The following is a 19,761-nucleotide window of genomic DNA, read 5'->3' as shown; positions in this document are numbered from 1 at the left end:
GACCTAATCAATTCATTCATTCTCGACTTTACACGAACAACATACAAGTGCCATTAGCACGCCATACAACGGCTGTCGCTTGGTTCCGAGTGGGGAGTCTATTGAGGGAGGTCTGTGTGGCTGTGTGCACAATAGCGCCGTCGGCCAAACGGGCTCAGAAGTGGCGCGCCAGGACCTCGACGCCAGCGGCAGCTGCGCATTTCTGACTGGCGGTCAGCCTGCTTCTGCGAACCGGAACTGGTGCTATAAAGGCTGGATGGGAAGGGCCACCGCACGGCCAAAGACAGCCCCTTTAATAGACTCACCTAACCAACGCAACCTCCTCATCATCATCTTCGTCAAAGTCGCTGTTGGTGACCTCCTCTTCCTCCTCGTCGTCGACCTCGCTGCGGCGCCTGAACCGCGCATGCGGAATCTTAATCATGTGCAGGTGCTGCTCCTCATCGTGCTCCTCGGCCTTGGCGTCAGGCGCGACCTCGAGTGTGGTCTGTCGCTTTGGGGTCGAAGCGCCAAATCCGCCAAAGTCTGCGAACGCACCCGACAACTCGGTGTGCGGGTCATGGGGCGTGAGCGGGAGGGTAGGTTTCTCTCTCTGAGAGCCGCTGGAGCTGATGCTGCTGACGCTCTCGCGGCGGTGGCCAGGCGACATTCCAGGGTTGCCCTCGACCACAACGTCGGGCGCCTTGGTCGCTGAAGCCTCCGCGAGTGCGGCTTCGCGGGCCTTACGCTCCCTCTCCTCACGGCGCTTGCGGACCCACGACATGCCTCCACCGTCGTCGTCGTCAAACGGCGACTTGGACCCGAGGCTGCGCGACAGCGTGCTGTCGCTGGTTACCGGCTTATTTTTTCTGGTCGAACCGACACCGCCGCCGGCGCCCCACTCGACGAACTCTGGCTCGTTCGCCTCACGGAGGACCTTCTCTAGAGCTGCGGCCTCAGATGCACGGCGCGCACCGTACACACGGCCGTTGAGCATCTTGGCTGTCGGAGGCGCACGGATTTCGCTCGACGCTGTTCGCCGGTGCCCGCTGCTGCTGTTGCTACCAGTCGACGCGGCGGACCCGCGACGACCAGGGCTCAGGAACATTGCATTCACAGGTGTGGTCGACGAGCCAAACCTGCTGGTCAGCTGCTGTTGCTGTCTGAACAAAACACGCCACTCACGATCCTGATGCCTTGCTCTTCTTGGCTGCCGACTCGTGGTGGCTTTTGAGGCCGACAAGCTTCTTGGTGCCCGACCACGCCGAGCCCATGCCCTTTGAGCTCATAGAGCCCATCGACATGGCCGCCGCCCACGATTTGCGGCGGTTGTCCAGCTCCCAGTCGTAGTCCTCGTGGTCCGAATGGTCGTCTTCGTCCGAGATGCTTTCCTCGTCGACGGCGTTGTCGTTGCACGCCTCGTCGTCCATTGTCATGTTGCGCAGTTCGAGTGTGTATTCCCGCTCACCGTTTGGGCCCTCCGAGACCTTGTGACCAACGTTGTGGCCGGTCGATAACGAGCGTGGCCTGGTAGGGTCAGGAAGCGGTGCAAAGCGAATGCGCGGCGACTTGTCACCGTCCGAAGTGCTCGACAGCGGGTTTGGCGATGGCGGTACGACGGTCGTCGTAATGGCGGGCGGAGGGACCTTGACGGCAGGAGGGGGGGCACGCCCTCTGTTGTTGTGGTTGCCCATGCCCATTCCAATGTTCATGCCCATCGTCCATGCTGACTTTGATGAAGTGGTCTCCTTCTCCAGGATGTTGGGGCAGTCATAGGCATTGAGAAGGATGGAGGAGGGGCCAACCTCGGAGACTGGCGACTCGGGGGGAAAGGGGGCCGGGGCGAAGCCGATAGATGTCATCGGTAGTGGCGGTGTGGTGTTGTGTGACGAGGGACAGAGTGTGTGAGTAGATGGGATGGAAGATCGAGGGCGGAGGTTGGGGCAGGGGGCTTGTAAGACTCTCTAGTATGACTAGTATGGGCTCAATTTGGTGCGCGTCGAGGGTGGCGATTGATTCAAACGGTAGATGGGCGATGGATTGCTTGGGCCCAATGTTGGATGGATTGGTTCACAGTCGTATCGACTACCCTATGTCTGTGGATGAGAGATGAGATGCCGGCAGGATCCACTACTGTGCTTGATCGATTGATTGATGGTTCGCACAGATGTGCAAAGGGGCCTAGGTGACAGTTGAGAAGCAGAAGCGAGAATGCAGCGTGTTGTTGAGATAAGAGAAGAAGTGGAAGTGGGTTGGAAGGAGATTGAGATTGTCGTCAGAGTAGAAGAGAGCAGAGAGTAGAGTAGAAGGGTTTGTAGGATGAGTTGAAGGGATGCTATTGAGTGGAGACTGATGGTTGAGTGAGTAGGTGTGCTGGGGTGAAATGATCATGGATTGGGTTCATGACAGGTTGTGGCACCCGGTCTCATACAAAGTAACCGGTGTGGAGCCCAGAACCTAATCCAGGGCATATAGTGACGAGGCGGGGGCGGGGTTCACGGCCCATGCCTGTTTGTAATGCCAGGGCAGATTGAATCACAGGGAAGGCAAGTTTGTAGGTCACATGCTCTTGGCTTGCTCCCTGCCTTACTCCTCTTTGGAGTATACTAGTAGACTACAGTATAGTTGAGACGCGACACAACTAGATTCCGCATTCTCCTACATCTCCTACAAGCCAAGACAAATGGCCAAAGATAGCAGCAACCTTATGGCCCGTGTCCATTGGAACAACTAGTAAATGCTCAGCCATGTCAGCCAAGCCACACTATTAAAGGTCAAACTGTTGACTCGGCGCCCTTTTAGTTGAGCGCCGTCGCAGTCGTTTTCGTAATTGGCACCCGAGCCTTAATCAACTTGTCTAATACAAACTATTCATCTCAAATTGTGGTTTACGGGCTATGTATGCGTACTCGTAATCAAAAGGGAGAAGGTGCGCCGATCGCTCAGTTGTCGTAACAACCTGCCTCGGTTAATACACCCTTCTTCTCACGCATCACGCACATCCCCCGAAGAACACAGTACACTACATACTTTTCAGGGAAAGGGGGGCCACAAAAGCTTGGCATTTTCGAACCAAGATAGCATCACAGGAGAGGAAATCAAGAACGTGCCTGAAACGTGGGGGTGGCTTGACGATTAAGGCAAAGGAAGAGAGACCCCGCAATCCAAGCCCCGCAATTTACAGGGACGCAGATCTCTCCCATCGCCAGTTTATTGACGCTTCAATTCGCTTCAAGCCGCACCGCCTTGAGGTTTTGATGAGAATTTACATGTTCATTCTCTACTAGGTATCTCACCTCAAACAGATCGTGGCTTGTTGAATGGAGCTCTAACAATCTCTCCGAGCCAAGTGGCGTTCCACGTGTCTTCCATTCGTTGGAGTCGCCCTCGCTTTGTGAGGGTTCTCTTGACCTCGTCCCATTCCACGCCCACTTTCAGTTTGCAGGAGGCTATGAGGCTGACGAGAGGTGGGGCCATGAGGCCACCAGGTCAGGATCATGGGAGCATATTGGAAGGGACAAGGGGGGTGGTCAGGTGACGCCGATCACCTCGTGGCTTAATTTCATTCACCCTGTTGGGACCTTAGACGAACCACCCCTTTTACAAACTCTACCTACACCCTGGACGGCTACAAAGTCATCGGATGAGTGTTATACAGCAGATATGACAACGTGTAAGGCGCTGATACGCCAATTGGATGGTTTCATGGTATCATATCCCATCATGATAATCGCACTCATAGCGCTCATCGGAAGGTTGGGAGGAGTCTTGGCATGTAAATTTACTAGTCTTCCTTTAGGATAAGGTTTGAGACGCCACGAAGACTTTGAAGCCGCCAAATCAAATCACCGCATTGGCCATCCAGCCAGGTCGGGGTCAAGAGCTGCTAGCTCATACGTAGAAGCTTCATTTGCACAGGCCGCGCTTAATCAGTCATCTAGTCATCTAGAACCGGTGGCGTAACGGCGTCACTGATTAGCGGTTCGTGCCCTAGCCGGTTGTTCGTTCCGCAGCGATGCAAAGAATGCAGTGCGGAAAACATTGGCTGGTAAGTAAACCGCAGCCCCGCAGACCCTGGCTAGGCTGTCTGTAAAACTGGTCAAAGATCCAAGATGGACAGGTTTCCGGACATTGCAGAGAGATTAGCTGTGCTAGCTGTGGTGCTCGCTGTCCACGCCGCTTGCCGGTTTCACACGACGTACAGATGTGACGACGTGTCAAGCGGGTCGGCGGCCGTTGATTTGTCATTGGCATGGACCTCCTTGTTCGCCCTGTGGCCAGGACACAGCGGTCGATCGCCCGTGCCAACACGACGTGTTCGAATCGAGCGAAATGCCTCACATACAAAACAACAACGTCGTTTTCGTTTTCGGAACTCTCGGAATGATTCGAGCTTGCCCTTATTCTACCAAGGCGCGTTTTTTTTGGTTTGTTCTGTTTGTATTGGCCCTTGAAACTTTGGTTCAGACCGGGTGAGTCAAGCCGGTCATCAGCAAGTTGTGAGCGGATCGAACGGGGCGAGCGCCGATACACGTGTCCGCCAAGAGGGTTGTTGATAAAGCATGATCAACTCGGAGAATGCCACCTTGCAAACTAACAAGACTGAGCTGGCTGGCCCTTTCGAATCAGCTCATGTAAAGACACAAGGCAGGAGTTTGAGGTGAGAGTCCCTTGGCTTACAACCTTTTACCGATACGCGATACGCGCTTGACTTTGGACTCGGACTTGGACCCGATCGCGTGCTTGATTTTGGCCAGCTCATTAGTGTTTTCTGGTGGCGGTTCAATTTGTAACAGCAGTAAGCTAGGCTTTCCAACCCCCGACTCGAAGAAAAAGCGCAGAGATACGGATCCGAGTCGTGCATGGAGAAAGATCGCAGCCCCGCAGATTTGTGGATTTGTATAGTCCAAGTCGAGACGTGCGTCGAGTGCCAGCTGGCACTCATCAGCACCTCATCTTCAAGGTGGACTGCCTCCACCTTGGCACCTCGGCACCGGTTCGGCTGTGAAATCGGCTCGGATAAGGTTACTGAACCGAACTCGAGCTGCCCCACTCTCATTAGACTTAACCAGGACGTCACCTGGCCCACTCCAGTGTGTTCGCACCTGCCATTCCCCACCTCCACAGGTTGCGCAAGAACGCAGAGCTGCTGCTTTTAGTTATTGGAAGAGCGTCAGGACGTCTCAGTGCTGCGCCACGAGGCATGTAAGGTGCGATGGTGGCCCAGGTCCCTGGTAAGCCGCTAACCGCGCCCCGCACCACAACGGTGGCCACATTCTCACTCTTCATTTCTGGCTTAAGCCGCCCATCCCTTGTTCCTAGCTCCCACCTCAGTCCTCGAATCGCTCACGAATGCATGTTATACACAGATGCTATCAACAAACAATACTACAACGCAAGGCCCAAGAGATGATGCCATGATACGTACTAAGTGGAGTCAGAAAGAAACTAGGCGTCGCAAGCGCCGTTGAGTGGGGCGGCTGACGCCGGAGCTGAAGGTGGCGACTGGCGGCCAAAGTTCCACACCATGACTTCGCCCTCCTCCGAGCCAGACACAATCATGTCGTCCGACAGCTGCAGGCTCGTGACCGCCCCGCGGTGGCCCGTGAGCGTCTGCACGCAGTTGCCCGACTGGTGGTCCCACACCTTGACGGTGCGGTCGTGCGAAGCGGATGCGAGGCGCAGAGCATCCATGTCGATGGACCAAACGCCCTCAATGTGGCCGAAGAGCGTGTTGCGCTCGCGACCCGTGTCGACGTCCCACAGCTTGATAGTGCCGTCGAGCGAGCCAGTCGCGAGCACCGCGCGGCGCTCCTCTTGCTCGCTCGTGCGCTCGCGGCGCTTGCGGTCATGGTCCTCCTCGTGGACGTAGACACGTGGAACAATCTCGTCGCGTGCACGCGCGTGGGCCGCCGCGTCAAAGTCACCCGGCGAGTTGTCGATGGCCGACACAGCGGCGGGTGAACTGATGGTCGCGGGAGCCCAGCCCGACGCGGGCGGGGTGACTTGGCGGCCCTCGCGCTCATCGCGCTCATCGTCGTCCTCTTTTGGCTGGTCGATCATGAGGACACGCAGGCTCTGAATCTGGCCCCGGTGGCCCGAGAATGTGCGGACGCACTCGTGCGTCGTGAGGTCCCAGAGCTTGACGGTGCAGTCGTCGGATGCTGAGAAGAGCATGGTGCCGACGTCAATCTCCGGCTGCGGCTCGGGTGACGTCCGGGTCCGCGGCTTGAGTGCCTGCGTAAACATGGTGGTCGTCGTCGTAGGGTCCAGGTCGCCGGGCGACGTCTTGCCGTCCCAGATCAAAACACTGCTAACGACGTTCTCGTGGCCTCGCAGGGTGAACTGGGTGCTCGAACGGAAGTTGCGCACAATGATCGTGTGGTCGTTACTGCCAGAAGCGAGCAGGTAGCCGTTGTAATTGAGGGACAGCACGCCATCCGAGTGGCCCTCGAACACGCGCATGCACTCGCCCTTGCGCCAGTTCCACATGCGCACGGTGCCGTCCGCGGAACCAGTGAACAGAACCATCTGGTCGAACTGAAGAGCACGCACAACTCGCGTGTGACCACGGAGGACGCGCACGACCTCGCCCGTGTCGAGGTTCCAGATGCGGACCGTGCGGTCGTACGAGCCAGTGATGAGAACGGGGTAGTGCGGGTTGGTGAGGGTGGTGTGGTACTGGAGACACATGACGCCGTCGGTGTGGCCCTTGAGCGTCTTGAGCTGACACCTGCCTTTGCGCCAGTTGCGCTCGACGACAAGACGCTCACAGTACACCGACTTCCAAGGGCGTGTGAGGCGCACCTCTCTGGAGAGGTGGCCGGCAGGAAGCGCGATTTCGTTCTCCGAGTCACTGCCGTGGCCGTCGGTGCGTGCGCGCTTCTCTCGCCTGGGCGCCTCGGCCGAGCTCGATTCGGCGGGACGCTTTAACGAGCTGGTGGAGGGAATTGCCGATTCGCACACAACTGACCGGGTGTCGGCGTGAGCGTGACTATGGGCTACACCCAGCGCCTCGGAGCGCGTCATGAGCTGCTGAATGCCATCGTGCCCGTGCGACCCGTGGCCAGCAATACCCATCGCCGCGGCGGGGCTGCGGTCCTTGAGCTCAACCTTGAGACGTTTCCGCTCGAGTAGTGGAAGACCCCATCCGCACTTGTCGCACTTGCGGTCAATGTGCTGCCCACACATACGGCGCCAAAGCAGGTCATCGTCGGCGAGCGCCTTCCACGAACGCGACACCTGCGCGGCACGCCCGAGGGAGATGGCGTCGAGGTAGCCGAGAATGCGGAGAGAGACTTCTCGTGGCACGAGGGAGAAGGGGTCGATGCGGATTATCTTGTTGAGCGAGTCGGAGAGGTGGGAGAGCTGAGAGCTGGAGTCAGCGACGAACCCCGCTGAGAGTGCCTTGGAGTACTCACAAGCAGCACATGGTGAGGATGCCCTCGAGAATAATCTTTCTCTTGGGGTGCGCAGCGGCGGAGAAGGTCGACCAGAGATGTGTAATCTCCTCGCGCTCCGAGACAGGAAGCTTGTCGAGAGACTGGTGGTCAGCACGGCGCTGGTCAGCAGCCTACCTTCTGCAGCTTGGCGTTGACGTTCTGGTTGGCCGTCTGCTTGTGGCGAACGCAGAGCTTGCGGCTATCTTTAAGAATGTTGTCGTCCTGGCCCGACGTGCCCGCCGGCACGCTGTCGAGGTCGGAGCCAAGGGGACACATGGTCTCGTGAGTGGCGGGGAGGGAGAGAGGGTAAGGGATAGGCAGAGGAGCTGGCCTCAAGAATGAATGAGTGAATTAAATGTTGGTGAGATGGGGATGTGGGAGTGGGGTTGCACGCAAGACAAAGGTGGTGGTAGAGGGTTGTCACGGACAGTGGCGGAGGTTTGGTGAGGCACCGCAGAGTCACAAGACGACCAAGTGAAACGGTGTCGGAACTAGCCGAGGGTGCTGAATATCGTTCTGTGTCAAGCTTGTGTCGAGGATATGAGTGGGAATATTCTAGGAAGGAGGAAGCGAGGAAGGATGAATGAATCAGATGAGAATTGTAAAGAGGAGAGAGTGATATGGGAATCTGGATCTGTCGATATCGACAGAGTGATAGAGTTGATGTTGTGCTCGGTGCACGCCTTTGGTGTGCTATTTGGTGGTTGATTGTGGTGGTGTCGAATACTTTGGGCTTTGGGTTGGCAGGGCGGAGTGGGGCGCACTGGGTGTGTAGCGGTCACCGCCGAAACCTTGCAACCCAGGCTCAAGGGGCAAGGTCCAGGGTTGGTGAGGATTTGGGAGTCGGTTCGTGATCGCTGGCGTGATTTACCCAGATTAATTAATCCTCCCACTTTTGTGACAAGGTGAATCTGCATCTGTGAGCTGCGAGCCGAGCAAGAATTTGGTGCTGCAATACAAAGTCAGCTGGCCAAACTCGCAAACCATAACACGAGTGTGAGCACATTATTGGAATTGCCTGTCAAACTAACTTCTTTCGCCATGCATACATAGCCCCTTATCCATCTAGTTCCAAATGACGAGACTGGCTGAATCTCAATCGCTGTGACAGTAGGCACCTCCACCTCGAGATTTGGGTGGCAAAATTCCGAACTTTTGAGATGATGCCATGACTCACGGTTCGCACCGAGATACCCCGCCTGCCGAACCGCCGCTGCCGTGCGAAAGAAAGGGCGCCGGACGTGCTCCACCACGGTCTACAACCCCCTATCGCCTCCTAGAGCCCACAGGCACCCGTTCACGATCGCGCTCGTCCCCCTACCACCGAGCGCGCATGGCGTCAGACGCCCCGTCCCACGTGACTGTGCCATGGCGCGAGCGAGCGGGGCTCTGACGCCATACGCGGTGGTCCATGGCGAGCGCGTCCAAACGAGGCATGAAACCGCATACCTCCTTGTGGGGCAGCAAATGCAGCGAATCAGCAAAGACACACGAGATGGGCCCAGCGGGGACTCATGGTTTGCCCATCTACCCCGGCTGATCAGCTGTGGAAATGGGAATGCTCACAAGCACGAACATTCGTGAGCGCCACCTGCTGCAGGTATGCACGATGACGCCGTCACTGGCGCTGGCGATCACATGCCAGGTTAGGAGATTAAACAGATTGAGCGCTCGAAGCCACGTGCGCGGGGAGCCGAGATTAGGTGGCAGCTATCGCTTTCTCTCGCCTGGGCATCTAGACGCTAAGCCGTCACCGTTACGCCGCGCATCAGCCATTGACAATGCCCAAACACTCGGCGAATGGTGCGGAGCGGCGACCGGGGACTCGAGGGTGGTGCCCGTGCAACAGCGGACCTTATGCTGGCGACCTGAATCTGCTAACGCCGATGTAGTGTATGCATGAGTACGTGGGAGCGTCGTCTCCCAGGACCACGACGATCGCCGAGCGACCTCGTAATACCCGCTCCAGGACCGGCCGAGCAAGAATTGAATCCTGAGCCAGCGTTGCAGCTAGAAGGCCTGACTTCGCCGCCCGGCGACTTGGAGCAGTCCGGCGCCTCAGAGTGGAGCTGTGTTAGTAATTCACAACATCAGAGTGGGGCAGTACTCAGGTGGAGGGAGGCTTTATCCGAGCCTCCACTTTCGTTGGCTTATTGTTGCCACATGGCCATTCTCGACTCGAGCTCCATACATGAATGCTGTGTTTGTGCCTCCACCATTCACAGACACCACATGAACCACTCTGACGCTGACTCGTACGCCGCGCTCGTGCACTAGCACTCTGACTCGACATCCAGCTGATTCCAAGCTGAAACCTGACTTTTAAACAGTCGCCAAGACAGCTGGCCGTCATAACCTATATTCCCAGTCACACGTCCTCCCAGCCCGTGCCTCCATCTCCTCGATACCATGATTCAACCGGCACCAGCTGACCTGCAAATCAAATCACTCCCACCAGTTAGGGAACTGGCCGCCGGCCAGGCCAACATGCCCAAGTGGACGCTGCCAGCGGACTATGTGCCGCAGGGCCTGCCGCCTACCCCGGAGCTGATGTGGGACCGGGACGAGCCGTACCTTCCTCTGCCTGGGGGGTACAGGATCACGCCGTACCGTGCGTGCGAGGCTGATTATGTTGCTGTTGTGAGTTTGCGTGCAAGGATGGGAACGGAGAGCAGGCTGAGCAGGAGGCGAGCAGGGACGTTAGGCTTGTCCGTGACCAATGTGCCCGGTTGCGAGGCTAGATTGGAACTACTGGGAACTGGTGCACGCACAGGACATGTCCTTGGAATAGAATGGTGGAGGCAGGGAATGTGGGAAGTCCCGCACCAGCGCTCCTCTCCGCATGGCCAGCTTCTCGCTGATTGCAGGAACGCATGAGCAACCACCCAGCTATCGCTCAATGGTCGCTTCTGCGACCGTACCCGTGAGTCTATGTCCCCTTGTCGCTGAGAAAACACGAGCTCCGTGCCCGACGGAGTTGCTGTACTGTCGTTGTGTCATCGCTGAAACGCGTCTACATGCTTTTCCCCTCCAAAATTCTCCTCTGTCTGGAACTTCTACCACCGCACGGATGTCACTAACGTCAGATACACGCGAACTGACACACTCCTCTGGTTTGATCTCAAAATCCCACTCCTAGCCGCCTCTGCTGCAGAGTTACGCAATGACCCTGCCGCCAAAGTCACCCACGCGCCAGTGATTGCCATCCGTGACCCCGATGGAACCCTGGTCGGTGACGTCTCCGTCGAGCCGCTGCCCGGTTTCCTTGGACTCGGGTATGCACTGGATGCTGCCCACCATGGGCTCGGGCTGGGCCGCGCAGCCGCAGGCGCAATGGTAGCATGGGCAGCCGGGCGGATGGGCAACGAGTTTCGTGCGGTACGTGCGGAAGACGGAAGCGTGGCCGCGCAGGGCAAAGAGGCAGCGAAGAGTGTCTACCGTGTCCGATCTCCTCGGTCATACTTATTTTTCCCCAGGCACTAACGCCAGACTGTCCAAGTCGTCAACGCCCCTTCGAACCGAATCCTTGCAGGACTGGGGTTCACGCACATCGGTACAGAGGACAAACCGTGGCCGCCGCAGGCGGGTGGCGGCTCACGGGAGGTACATTCGTGGCGCCTGATATTGTAGGTAGTGTGATGCATCGACATTCCCGGGGCGGGACGACGCATCCTCCCTGGCAGGAAGGGGTTGCGATGTCATTAACGGGAGCGACCTCCGGATTTCTCGGACCTGCCTGTCCTGGAGACTGCGACGCTGCCGCCTTGGGAGCAGGACAGCTGCCGGCGGGTTTAGTCATGCCCCCGTTCGCTGGCAGCTGGAAACCCTAAATATCAGAGCAAAGCGGGCCGCCACCAACTAACTAAATCTCATCGTAACTCAAGTTGCCACCGCCCACTTGTCAAATGTCATCACTCTCCCCACCACTCTCGTCACCCAACTCTGCACCATCGCAGGCCAACCTCGCCGACGCGCTCGACGAGAACGCACACCTCTGGAAACGGGTACATGCCCTCCAAGAGCGCGCCCACTCCATGTGCGCAGAGAATGTGGACCTCCGGCGGCAAGTCAACATCCTTCGCTCACGAGCCAAGGCCATCGCCCCATCACTCTCGGTGGACACCTCCGCGTCCGTGTCTGGACTACCGCCCTCGCCGGTCCCCTCCCCCATGAACCTCCTACCAACGCCAGTTTCGGCCACTACGTATACGTCCGGGCTACACGAGTTGAAGAAGGATGTCGCGCGACTCCAGGACGACAATTCGCGCCTCCTTAGCAGCGCTGCGGAGGGACGCACGATTATTCGGCAACTAAGGCGGGAACTCGAGCGGGAGCGAGAGCTGTGTAGCTGCCGCCATTCCCTCCGACCGAGGGATGGTGGACACCGACGGTCGTCATCCAACTCGCTCCCATCGACCAGCCCCAGTGATTGGGGTAAGCGTCCCTCCCCTGTCCGTAGAAAGTGGGACTCGGAGAGCCAACGGCGGAGCGAGTGGGACTGTCCTCCCGACCTCGTTGGCGGACACGTGCGCACGTCGAGTGTACGCTCGCTTGTCGAGTAGGTGCAAGTGCGAGTGCACCTTTGCGACGGCGAGCTGAGACGTAGCGGAACGATGAGGCATCTTCCCTGTATCACGCTGTAGAGTAGAACACCGCTATTACATACCCGAACCCCAGGTTTGCGAACACGACACAACCACCGACAGGACGTCGCTTGCCCAGAGACTGATCCGGAGTACTCAGCACATTACGAGCGTTATGTGACATTCCTCCACAGCCTTGAAACGCAGCCACTTTCTCACAACTATGGCCATCACAGTCTCGAAGCCCAGAGTTAGGTCTGGTCTCCACTGTTGGTTGATCAGCTGGTCTGGTCGCCTACGTCCATCCTCTCGTAATGTGCTGTACCTGACTGGTATGCATACGTCGCTGGTCATGCTCACGGCCTGAGCTGTGATGAGGTAAGCCTAGTTTTTGGGGTCAAGGTACAGTACAAAGGTACTCCGACAAAGCCGGAGACGATCAAGAGGTGGAGTACGTGGACTTGTTCCCCTATGCCACATTTTCTCATGCGTAGACTGGGGTGCTTGACAACCGAGCACAACATTTCTGCTTCCGCAGGAAGGGGAGGTTTCAGAAAACCGGAAGTCAGATCAAATGTGCCAAACGAAAGGAAATACAAACACTAACTCAAACACCTTAACACCTCGGGCGTCGTACATTGTATCTGCGTCGACACAACAGACAGTGGGGCTGTGCAACATCTCTAACATTATTTACCGATAAAGAAGCGGAAAGGAAATAACAGGCGTCGTAAGCATTGCGGAGGCAGAGGCCTTGTAGCAAGATTTCCCGCCCGAGTTGCTTGCGGGGTCGCGGGCCTGGCATCATCAGACATACGGCCAAGACAACCCGGAGGCGACGGAATGCATCTGAGTAGGGGCAAACTGGACGAATGTCAAATGATCGGCTCCGCTTGTTCCCCCTTCACCGGAAAGGACGGAGGCATGACATGACACCAGAGAGGGGATGCAAGCCGACGTCTGGAGTTGGCAGACGCTTTGTATTCAGAAGGATTGTGACAAGGGTTGGCAATGGCCGCCACTGCTGTGTGAACCCGGCAAGCAGACACTTCTGCTGGAGGTTAGTTGACCGCGGAGAGCGCGCAGACTGGAGGCGGTGTGGCTTGTGCAAGTGAACTAAAGTTCTGTACTCTACACTTCCTCACTGACGCCCAACACCAACGTCTGCGCAGGTGACTGCGCAAACGAGTTTTTTTGGTGAATACAGAGGGGAAACGTCAAGTAGATGTGTTAACGGGCACTACTCCAGTGATGAAAGGTGACGAAATTCGCCTTTCTGTTGATAAATATTCCACGTCCCCGGATCATCGGTCACCAGTTAAAACTTGCACGAGCGGTGGCACACACGGGCTGCAAAGTTACTTGCGGACTGTGGAATGCGTGGCTTCATGTGCCCCATTCATTCGACAGCCACTCCAACATCAGCGATCGCACTTGACCGCCGCCGGGAAAGTTGGAACTCTGATCTCCTTGGCAACCCGCTAGCGTCGCCAGAAAGGGGGGAGCCACAAGCTTGCGTCAGCTTGCCATTCCAGTGTCACGAGGGACGAGCACATTCACGATCAGAAAGAGCCCACTTTCCGATATCTTCGTTTGCACGAAATGGCTGAGTGTCACACCAGACACCTCCTGATAAAATCATCCCAATGCATTTATAATTTTAGGTGTGCGAGGCATAGTGTTGAGAAACGTAGCAACACTGTCGCAGTCGACCATCATGATGAACCCTACAAGGGAATATGGCCATTATTGTACTCACTCAGGTGTTTATTGTCCGTGCGCCGTTCCAGTCGGGGTACCAATGGTGTTCCAACAGCCCGTTCCGCCTGTACGGGGGTTATGCGCAACACCGAGTTGTCCAGGGCTGCATTACGACCGTAAGATTCGGGGTGAGCCACTGGACAACAGAGCGTCATTCCTACGGGGCTCTAAAGGGTATTGTCGACTGCGACCCAGAAGACGGTGCGTGGCAGTCAACTCGATGACTGCTCTATGGGGTTGGTGGTGGAGGCTGAACGGTACGTCCGTTAGCTGTACGAGATATCGGAGGTAATAACGACTGTCAGGGGATAAAATAGAGCTCATGAGGTGTGCATGTGCCCACCAGCTCACAAGTATGGTGTGTGGCATTGTCGACGTACGAAGGCCAATACTACCTAAGAAGAAGGGCGTACTCGCCGGTGCCACAAGCGCCTCCAGAATGCACCTTAAGAGGCCGCCCGTCAGGCCGGGGGGCAAGAAGCTTGGCGCTCCGTATGCCGTCGTAGGCTAGCATAGGTAGCACGTAGGGCCATTTTCTGAGCTCTGAGCTCGCCTCGTTGCCGATGAGAGCGACTGGCAGAGCAAACCTCTTGAGTCGTAGTCTGGGCATAACTGTAGGGGTTTACGGTTCCCGGCAGAGTGGCGTTCAAGGGCTCACTGTGTTGGGTCTCCCACCGCTTCAGTTATTCAGCAGTGCTCGTACAGCGATGGACTGTAGCCCGCGCCGCCTTCATGCAGAGCACAGTGGAATGCATCCACTCTGCCACTTGCAGCCAGGAACCAAACAGATCGACGGACGGGATCAAAAATTCGTGAAATTGTGCCACACCTGAATTGCCAAACGCCGAGAAATTTCCCAGGGTGAGACGGTGGCAGAATTCGCGGTGGGTGTCTTGATGAGTATGGCAGGCGGACAAGTTCTCCTCTATCCCTCAAAAGACCAGCAAAAGTGAGTACTGGCGACGACGGCGGTACTGGCGGCATCGGCAGCGACGGCATCAGCGGCGCCTTATGAACATCAGCGGCGTGCGGTGGTGTACGTCGGACGCGTTCAGTCGTTTGTGCGCGAGATGGACGCCGAGCCCGAGATTGCTCGCCCGAGCTCGGATGATCGCAGCCAGCAGGTGCACAGCGACGAGTGCCTCGCGACCGGTGCCAAAGGTGCTGCACGCTCTTATTCAATGTCACCTGTCGATACCGCGCCGCCGTTTTGCGAGCTGCCGATGCCTCAGGCTGTCACTGCCAATCTGCCAATCCATCGCAACACTCTAACTAACCCCAGATGCCCTTCGTCAAGGTGGTCAAGAACAGCGCGTACTACTCCCGGTACCAGACCAAGAACCGTCGCCGCCGCGAGGGTAAGACCGACTACTACGCTCGCCGCAAGCTCGTCTCGCAGGCGAAGAACAAGTATGCGTCGCCGCGCTACCGCCTTGTCGTCCGGTGAGTAAACATCAGTTTCGCTAGCCTGGATTGCGATTGCGACCTCGATCTTTTCTCATGGCCTCTACGTCACTGTTCTGGCGTTGTCGTAGAGGCTGTTGAGGATGGTTGTGGGTTCGCAACATATAGGTGGAGAAATTTGCTTCCGTGCAATCTTGGTGCCTCCTGCTAACAGCAAGTATCACCAACCGCCAGGTGATCTGCCAGATCGTCTACGCCAAGATCCAGGGCGACTGCGTCCTTGCCCACGCTTCGTCCAAGGAGCTCCACAAGTACGGCATCAAGCACGGTCTTACCAACTGGACCGCTGCCTACGCCACTGGTCTTCTTGTCGCCCGCCGCGCCCTCACCAAGGTCGGCCTCGCCGACAAGTACGAGGGCTTCACCGAGCCCTCGGGTGAGCTCGAGCTCGTTGAGCCCCTTGGTGAGGACGAGCCCCGCCCGTTCAAGGTGTTCCTTGACGTCGGTCTCCGCCGCACCTCGACCGGTAACCGTGTCTTCGGTGCCGCCAAGGGCGCTTCGGACGGTGGCCTCTTCGTTCCCCACAACGAGAAGCGCTTCCCCGGCTACGACCCCGAGACCAAGACCATCGACGCCGAGGTCCTCCAGAAGTACATTGTTGGTGGCCACGTCGCCGAGTACATGGAGTCGCTCGAGGAGGAGGACGACGAGCGCTTCAAGAAGCAGTTCTCGACCTACCTTGCCGAGGACATTGGTTCGGAGGACATTGAGGAGCTCTACAGCGCCGCGTACGAGCAGATCCGTGAGGACTCGTCGTTCACCGCCACCACGAAGGACACCGCCAAGTGGAAGGCCGAGTCGCAGAAGCACAAGAACGTCCGCCTTACCAAGGACCAGAAGCGCGAGCGCGTCGAGGCCAAGATCGCCGCGTTCCACGCCAAGTAAGCGCAGCTTATGCTTTGGGGTCTGTAGGATTATCGATTGGTGACATGCATCATGTCCGGAAACACAGTTGCAGGCGAAGAGTGGAGAGTAGAAGCTGGAGCGGACTGACGACGCCGCCGTACGAGTACTCTCCTGTGGCACCGGACGAACGGTCTGCTAGTCTTGTTCAACTGACAAAGCCACACTGTTCTGCATTTCTGCCACATGCCATCGTAATGCCACAGTAACGGAGAAGCACGAGAAGCAGTTCACTGGACGCGGCGTGGGTCAGAACAAGGGATAACTGCTGCGGCGGCGGCGACCGCCATGGTCACCCACGTTGTTGAGCGGAAGGACCCCCTCAAAGGAGAATGAAGGATCGGCGTATATCCAGGTTAACCGGCAAAAGATCCGTGGTATATGGCCCGAACACCGACCACTACCGGTGTGAGCGTTGAGCGTTCGTGCCGTGGCTGAGGTACATCACCGCTTACCAGTTTCCTACATTGTACATCCTGAGTATTATAGTTGAGCATGCAACCTTGAATAGCTGCGCGGAGGAAAGCCGTAGACGAGCTCCTGAGTAGGCCGTGCCTTGACCAAGGATCAAAGATCATCCGTTGGACCTGCGCCACGTTCGGTCCGAGCTCGAGATTCGCGCGGCTCTGGAATCAATCAATCAATCAATCGGACGATCGCTTCGGCGCGGTTTCTAATCCAGTGGAGCTGTTATTGTCTTGAATATCCGGTACAAAGTTGCAAACAAAGCTGATAAACTTTCAACTTCGGCATGGATTAAGCGCAAAGTTCCGACGGGTGACGTGAGTGACGAGAGTGACCGAGTCACGTTCTTCGGGCTTGCGTCGCTGGAGTGGCAGCCTGCGTACGCAAATACGCATGTGCTTCCATCCCCTGTGGCATGCCTCTTGCGTCGTCCCAGTAGTTTCCCCCGGGGCCGAATAGACCTTATTAATCCCTTCCCCCCACCCCATGTCAACGTCGTGTGGCTGCCATCCCTACGGGGCTCTGTCGGTTGATTGAGAGGTCGTGTTCCCCTTCTTCCATCCCTGTCACCCGCATGTCCCTCAACCTTCACAATATTCCCATAGGTCATTCCCAGAGGTTATCAGGCACTATTGGCCGTCAGGTATGGCCGCCATCGCCCAGCCCTGCATCCCCCATGACCGATGAGAGCCTCAATTCAAGACCGGAGTGAGTGAGAAACGTTTGCAGAGACAACGTCGCACTCCCCCCATGGTTTGTTACCGTGTTGGTTACGGAAATATAGGCTTTTAGCTTGTTTCTCTGTGACGCGAACTGGCTGTTCTGTGACGGCATTGCTGGGATCATACCCAGCTTTGGATTCCTCGTCACTCGTCACTTGCTTCTCGACTCTCTACAGACACTTCTTATCGTCCTAGACCCAAGACAAGTGCAAAGTTTATTGTATAGCAGCATCTTGGCGTTTCCACCCTGACACAGTAGTTTACGGCTGAACGAGAGAAAGGATTGCGCAACCCTTCACAGGCACCACTGCCTTTGCGTTGGGTCACGCCTCGAAACAAAAAGGTAGTGGAAGCTCCAAGGTGGTAGGCCGTGGCGTTGTGCTGGCCCCGAAAATGCGACCCACCCAGCATGGAACAAGGACTGTCCAACGGCCCGCGTCTCCTCGGACATGACGACTCGGCGCGAACTTCCGCCGCGGCGCCAAGCAAGCTCTCCAGGTCCCAGGTATGAATTGGAGCTCAGACAGGGTAGGGCGAGCCGAACAACCTCTGGGAGCAAGGCAATGGCCAACCAGCAACCATTCCGCCTCGTGACCCAATCCAACTTCTAACAAGCAGGGAACGCCTACCTGGGCCCAAACTTTAACTTTGTCTAGGGAATGCTATCAACAAATCCGCACGAGCTGCAGTTTGCACGGAGCGCTCTGTTTCCCACTCTGATGCTCTTTTCACTCTCCCGGCGTCTCGCAGACAACAAAGTCGCCCATTATTCCAAGCTCTTGATACTGAAATGCGGAAAACAAAAAAAAAACCTCAACCCGCAAAGTACAAGGAGTGATCATGGCCGACAGTGCGGTCGGCTCCATTCATCCTCCAGACCACTATGGCCACGGGGTTGCGGTTGCATCCCGGCATATCCACTCTCACCCCTACTCTAGGGCCAGGCACGACAATGCCTTTGCGTCGACGGCGCCCACCCAGCCGCCATCACCTTTATCCAAGCACAAGCGCAGCGAGGGAACACTGCGTCGCTGTTGCGCAGGGAACTCAAACCTTGATGATGGGCCCGGGAATCGCGCGCAGGACTCGGGTCAGCTGCAAGGAGGGAGGACCGCAGGATGGGGGCAAGGGGGGGCCGCGGGGGCGGCCGTCCTCTGTCCCGATGAATGGTCTCTGATCCTCTGAATGGGCAGCTATATAGCTGGAACCTCTCGCCATTCATCGTTCAAACGATCTTCAATTCACAATGCGCCTTCTCATTCTCCTCGCTGCCAGCGCTGCCGCGGCGCCCGTCGGTAAGTTCTACACTCTTCCATTCCGTCTCAACGCAACCTACCCCAACCTCCATCACAGTGACTGACGCAAGCCAATCTTGTCGTCCGTACTCCCGACGCTGAAGCCGTCGCTTTGGCCGAACCCCAGTGGGGCGGCTGCGGCGGCTCGGGACCTCCTTGCTGGAAGAAGGACGCTATTCCCGAGCCTGAGCCGGAGGTCGAGGCCCGGTGGGGCGGCTGCGGCGGTTCGGGCCCTCCTTGCTGGAAGAAGGACGCTATTCCCGAGCCTGAGCCTGAGGTCGTGCATGGTGAGTCCTGTGGTCGTACCCGCTGACCATAGTTGTAACCAAGGACGCCGAGCCCGAGGCCGAGCCCCAGTGGGGCGGCTGCGGCGGCTCGGGACCTCCTTGCTGGAAGAAGGACGCTATTCCCGAGCCTGAGCCTGAGGTCGAGGCCCGGTGGGGCGGCTGTGGCGGTTCGGGACCTCCTTGCTGGAAGAAGGACGCTATTCCGGAGCCGGAGCCTGAGGCCGAGCCTCAGTGGGGCGGCTGCGGCGGCTCGGGTCCTCCTTGCTGGAAGAAGGACGCTATTCCGGAGCCGGAGCCTGAGGCGGAGCCCCAGTGGGGCGGCTGCGGCGGCTCGGGACCTCCTTGCTGGAAGAAGGACGCTATTCCCGAGCCTGAGCCTGAGGTCGAGGCCCGGTGGGGCGGCTGCGGCGGCTCGGGTCCTCCCTGCTGGTAGTGAGTTATCAGAATCCTTGTGTTAATTAATGGCTGACGTATTAGAACACGACCTCGACATTATTTCGGGGGAGACCCATCTCCTTTCCCCTCTTTCCTTTCCCCCTTGACCTACATGTATTAGAGGAGGCCCGTTCTTACCCCTTCACTTGCTTGCCCCGCTTTGACCCCGTAAAACACTACTGGTGCCTGTTTAGCCAGACAATGAATGATCTCCACAGTTTGTACTCAGTCTGTCCTAGCGTGCAAGTGTCTGTGGGCGCGATCGAGACGCGCCTATAAGAGATCCTGGAATGTGGTGTCAGAGTGTCAACAAGTGTTAGTTGAAACGGTGCGAGAGGGCAATGGCAGGAGAAGGAGTAACGTTCAGATTTCAACGAGGTGCCAGCAAAACAACGAGGTTGTGGGGAAGGGGATGGGTTTGTTGG

At 57.3% G+C, this 19,761-nt stretch overlaps 5 protein-coding genes across 5 annotated transcripts; 3 read left to right on the top strand and 2 right to left on the bottom strand.

Annotated features, from left to right (window-relative positions):
• Positions 1 to 154: 154 nt before the first annotated feature.
• CcaverHIS019_0704840 (uncharacterized protein) lies at positions 155 to 1,841 on the bottom strand (the record flags this gene model as incomplete). The annotated part of the gene is made up of 3 exons (XM_060603923.1): positions 155 to 206; positions 306 to 1,118; positions 1,165 to 1,841. 3 exons carry the CDS (start codon positions 1,839 to 1,841, stop codon positions 155 to 157), a joined length of 1,542 nt encoding a protein of 513 aa, XP_060460168.1.
• Positions 1,842 to 5,427: 3,586 nt separating this feature from the next.
• Positions 5,428 to 7,697, bottom strand: sconB (uncharacterized protein; the record flags this gene model as incomplete). Its single annotated transcript, XM_060603921.1, has 3 exons — positions 5,428 to 7,354; positions 7,401 to 7,522; positions 7,557 to 7,697. 3 exons carry the CDS (start codon positions 7,695 to 7,697, stop codon positions 5,428 to 5,430), a joined length of 2,190 nt encoding a protein of 729 aa, XP_060460167.1.
• A 2,133-nt stretch (positions 7,698 to 9,830) lies between these two features.
• Positions 9,831 to 11,983, top strand: CcaverHIS019_0704820 (uncharacterized protein; the record flags this gene model as incomplete). Its single annotated transcript, XM_060603920.1, has 5 exons — positions 9,831 to 10,061; positions 10,289 to 10,344; positions 10,508 to 10,799; positions 10,911 to 11,024; positions 11,378 to 11,983. 5 exons carry the CDS (start codon positions 9,831 to 9,833, stop codon positions 11,981 to 11,983), a joined length of 1,299 nt encoding a protein of 432 aa, XP_060460166.1.
• A 2,221-nt stretch (positions 11,984 to 14,204) lies between these two features.
• On the top strand, positions 14,205 to 16,114 carry RPL5 (uncharacterized protein; the record flags this gene model as incomplete). Its single annotated transcript, XM_060603919.1, has 4 exons — positions 14,205 to 14,257; positions 14,705 to 14,714; positions 15,048 to 15,208; positions 15,388 to 16,114. The coding sequence occupies 4 exons, from the start codon at positions 14,205 to 14,207 to the stop codon at positions 16,112 to 16,114; spliced, it is 951 nt and encodes a 316-aa protein (XP_060460165.1).
• Positions 16,115 to 18,565: 2,451 nt separating this feature from the next.
• Positions 18,566 to 19,443, top strand: CcaverHIS019_0704800 (uncharacterized protein; the record flags this gene model as incomplete). Its single annotated transcript, XM_060603918.1, has 5 exons — positions 18,566 to 18,614; positions 18,686 to 18,901; positions 18,934 to 19,213; positions 19,272 to 19,333; positions 19,379 to 19,443. The coding sequence occupies 5 exons, from the start codon at positions 18,566 to 18,568 to the stop codon at positions 19,441 to 19,443; spliced, it is 672 nt and encodes a 223-aa protein (XP_060460164.1).
• Between the last annotated feature and the right edge of the window lie 318 nt (positions 19,444 to 19,761).

The sequence above is a fragment of the Cutaneotrichosporon cavernicola genome (assembly GCF_030864355.1).
Source record: "Cutaneotrichosporon cavernicola HIS019 DNA, chromosome: 7b".
NCBI lineage: Eukaryota > Fungi > Basidiomycota > Tremellomycetes > Trichosporonales > Trichosporonaceae > Cutaneotrichosporon > Cutaneotrichosporon cavernicola.
Note: the sequence above shows the minus strand (reverse complement) of the source record. Positions and strands in the feature narration are given on the sequence as shown.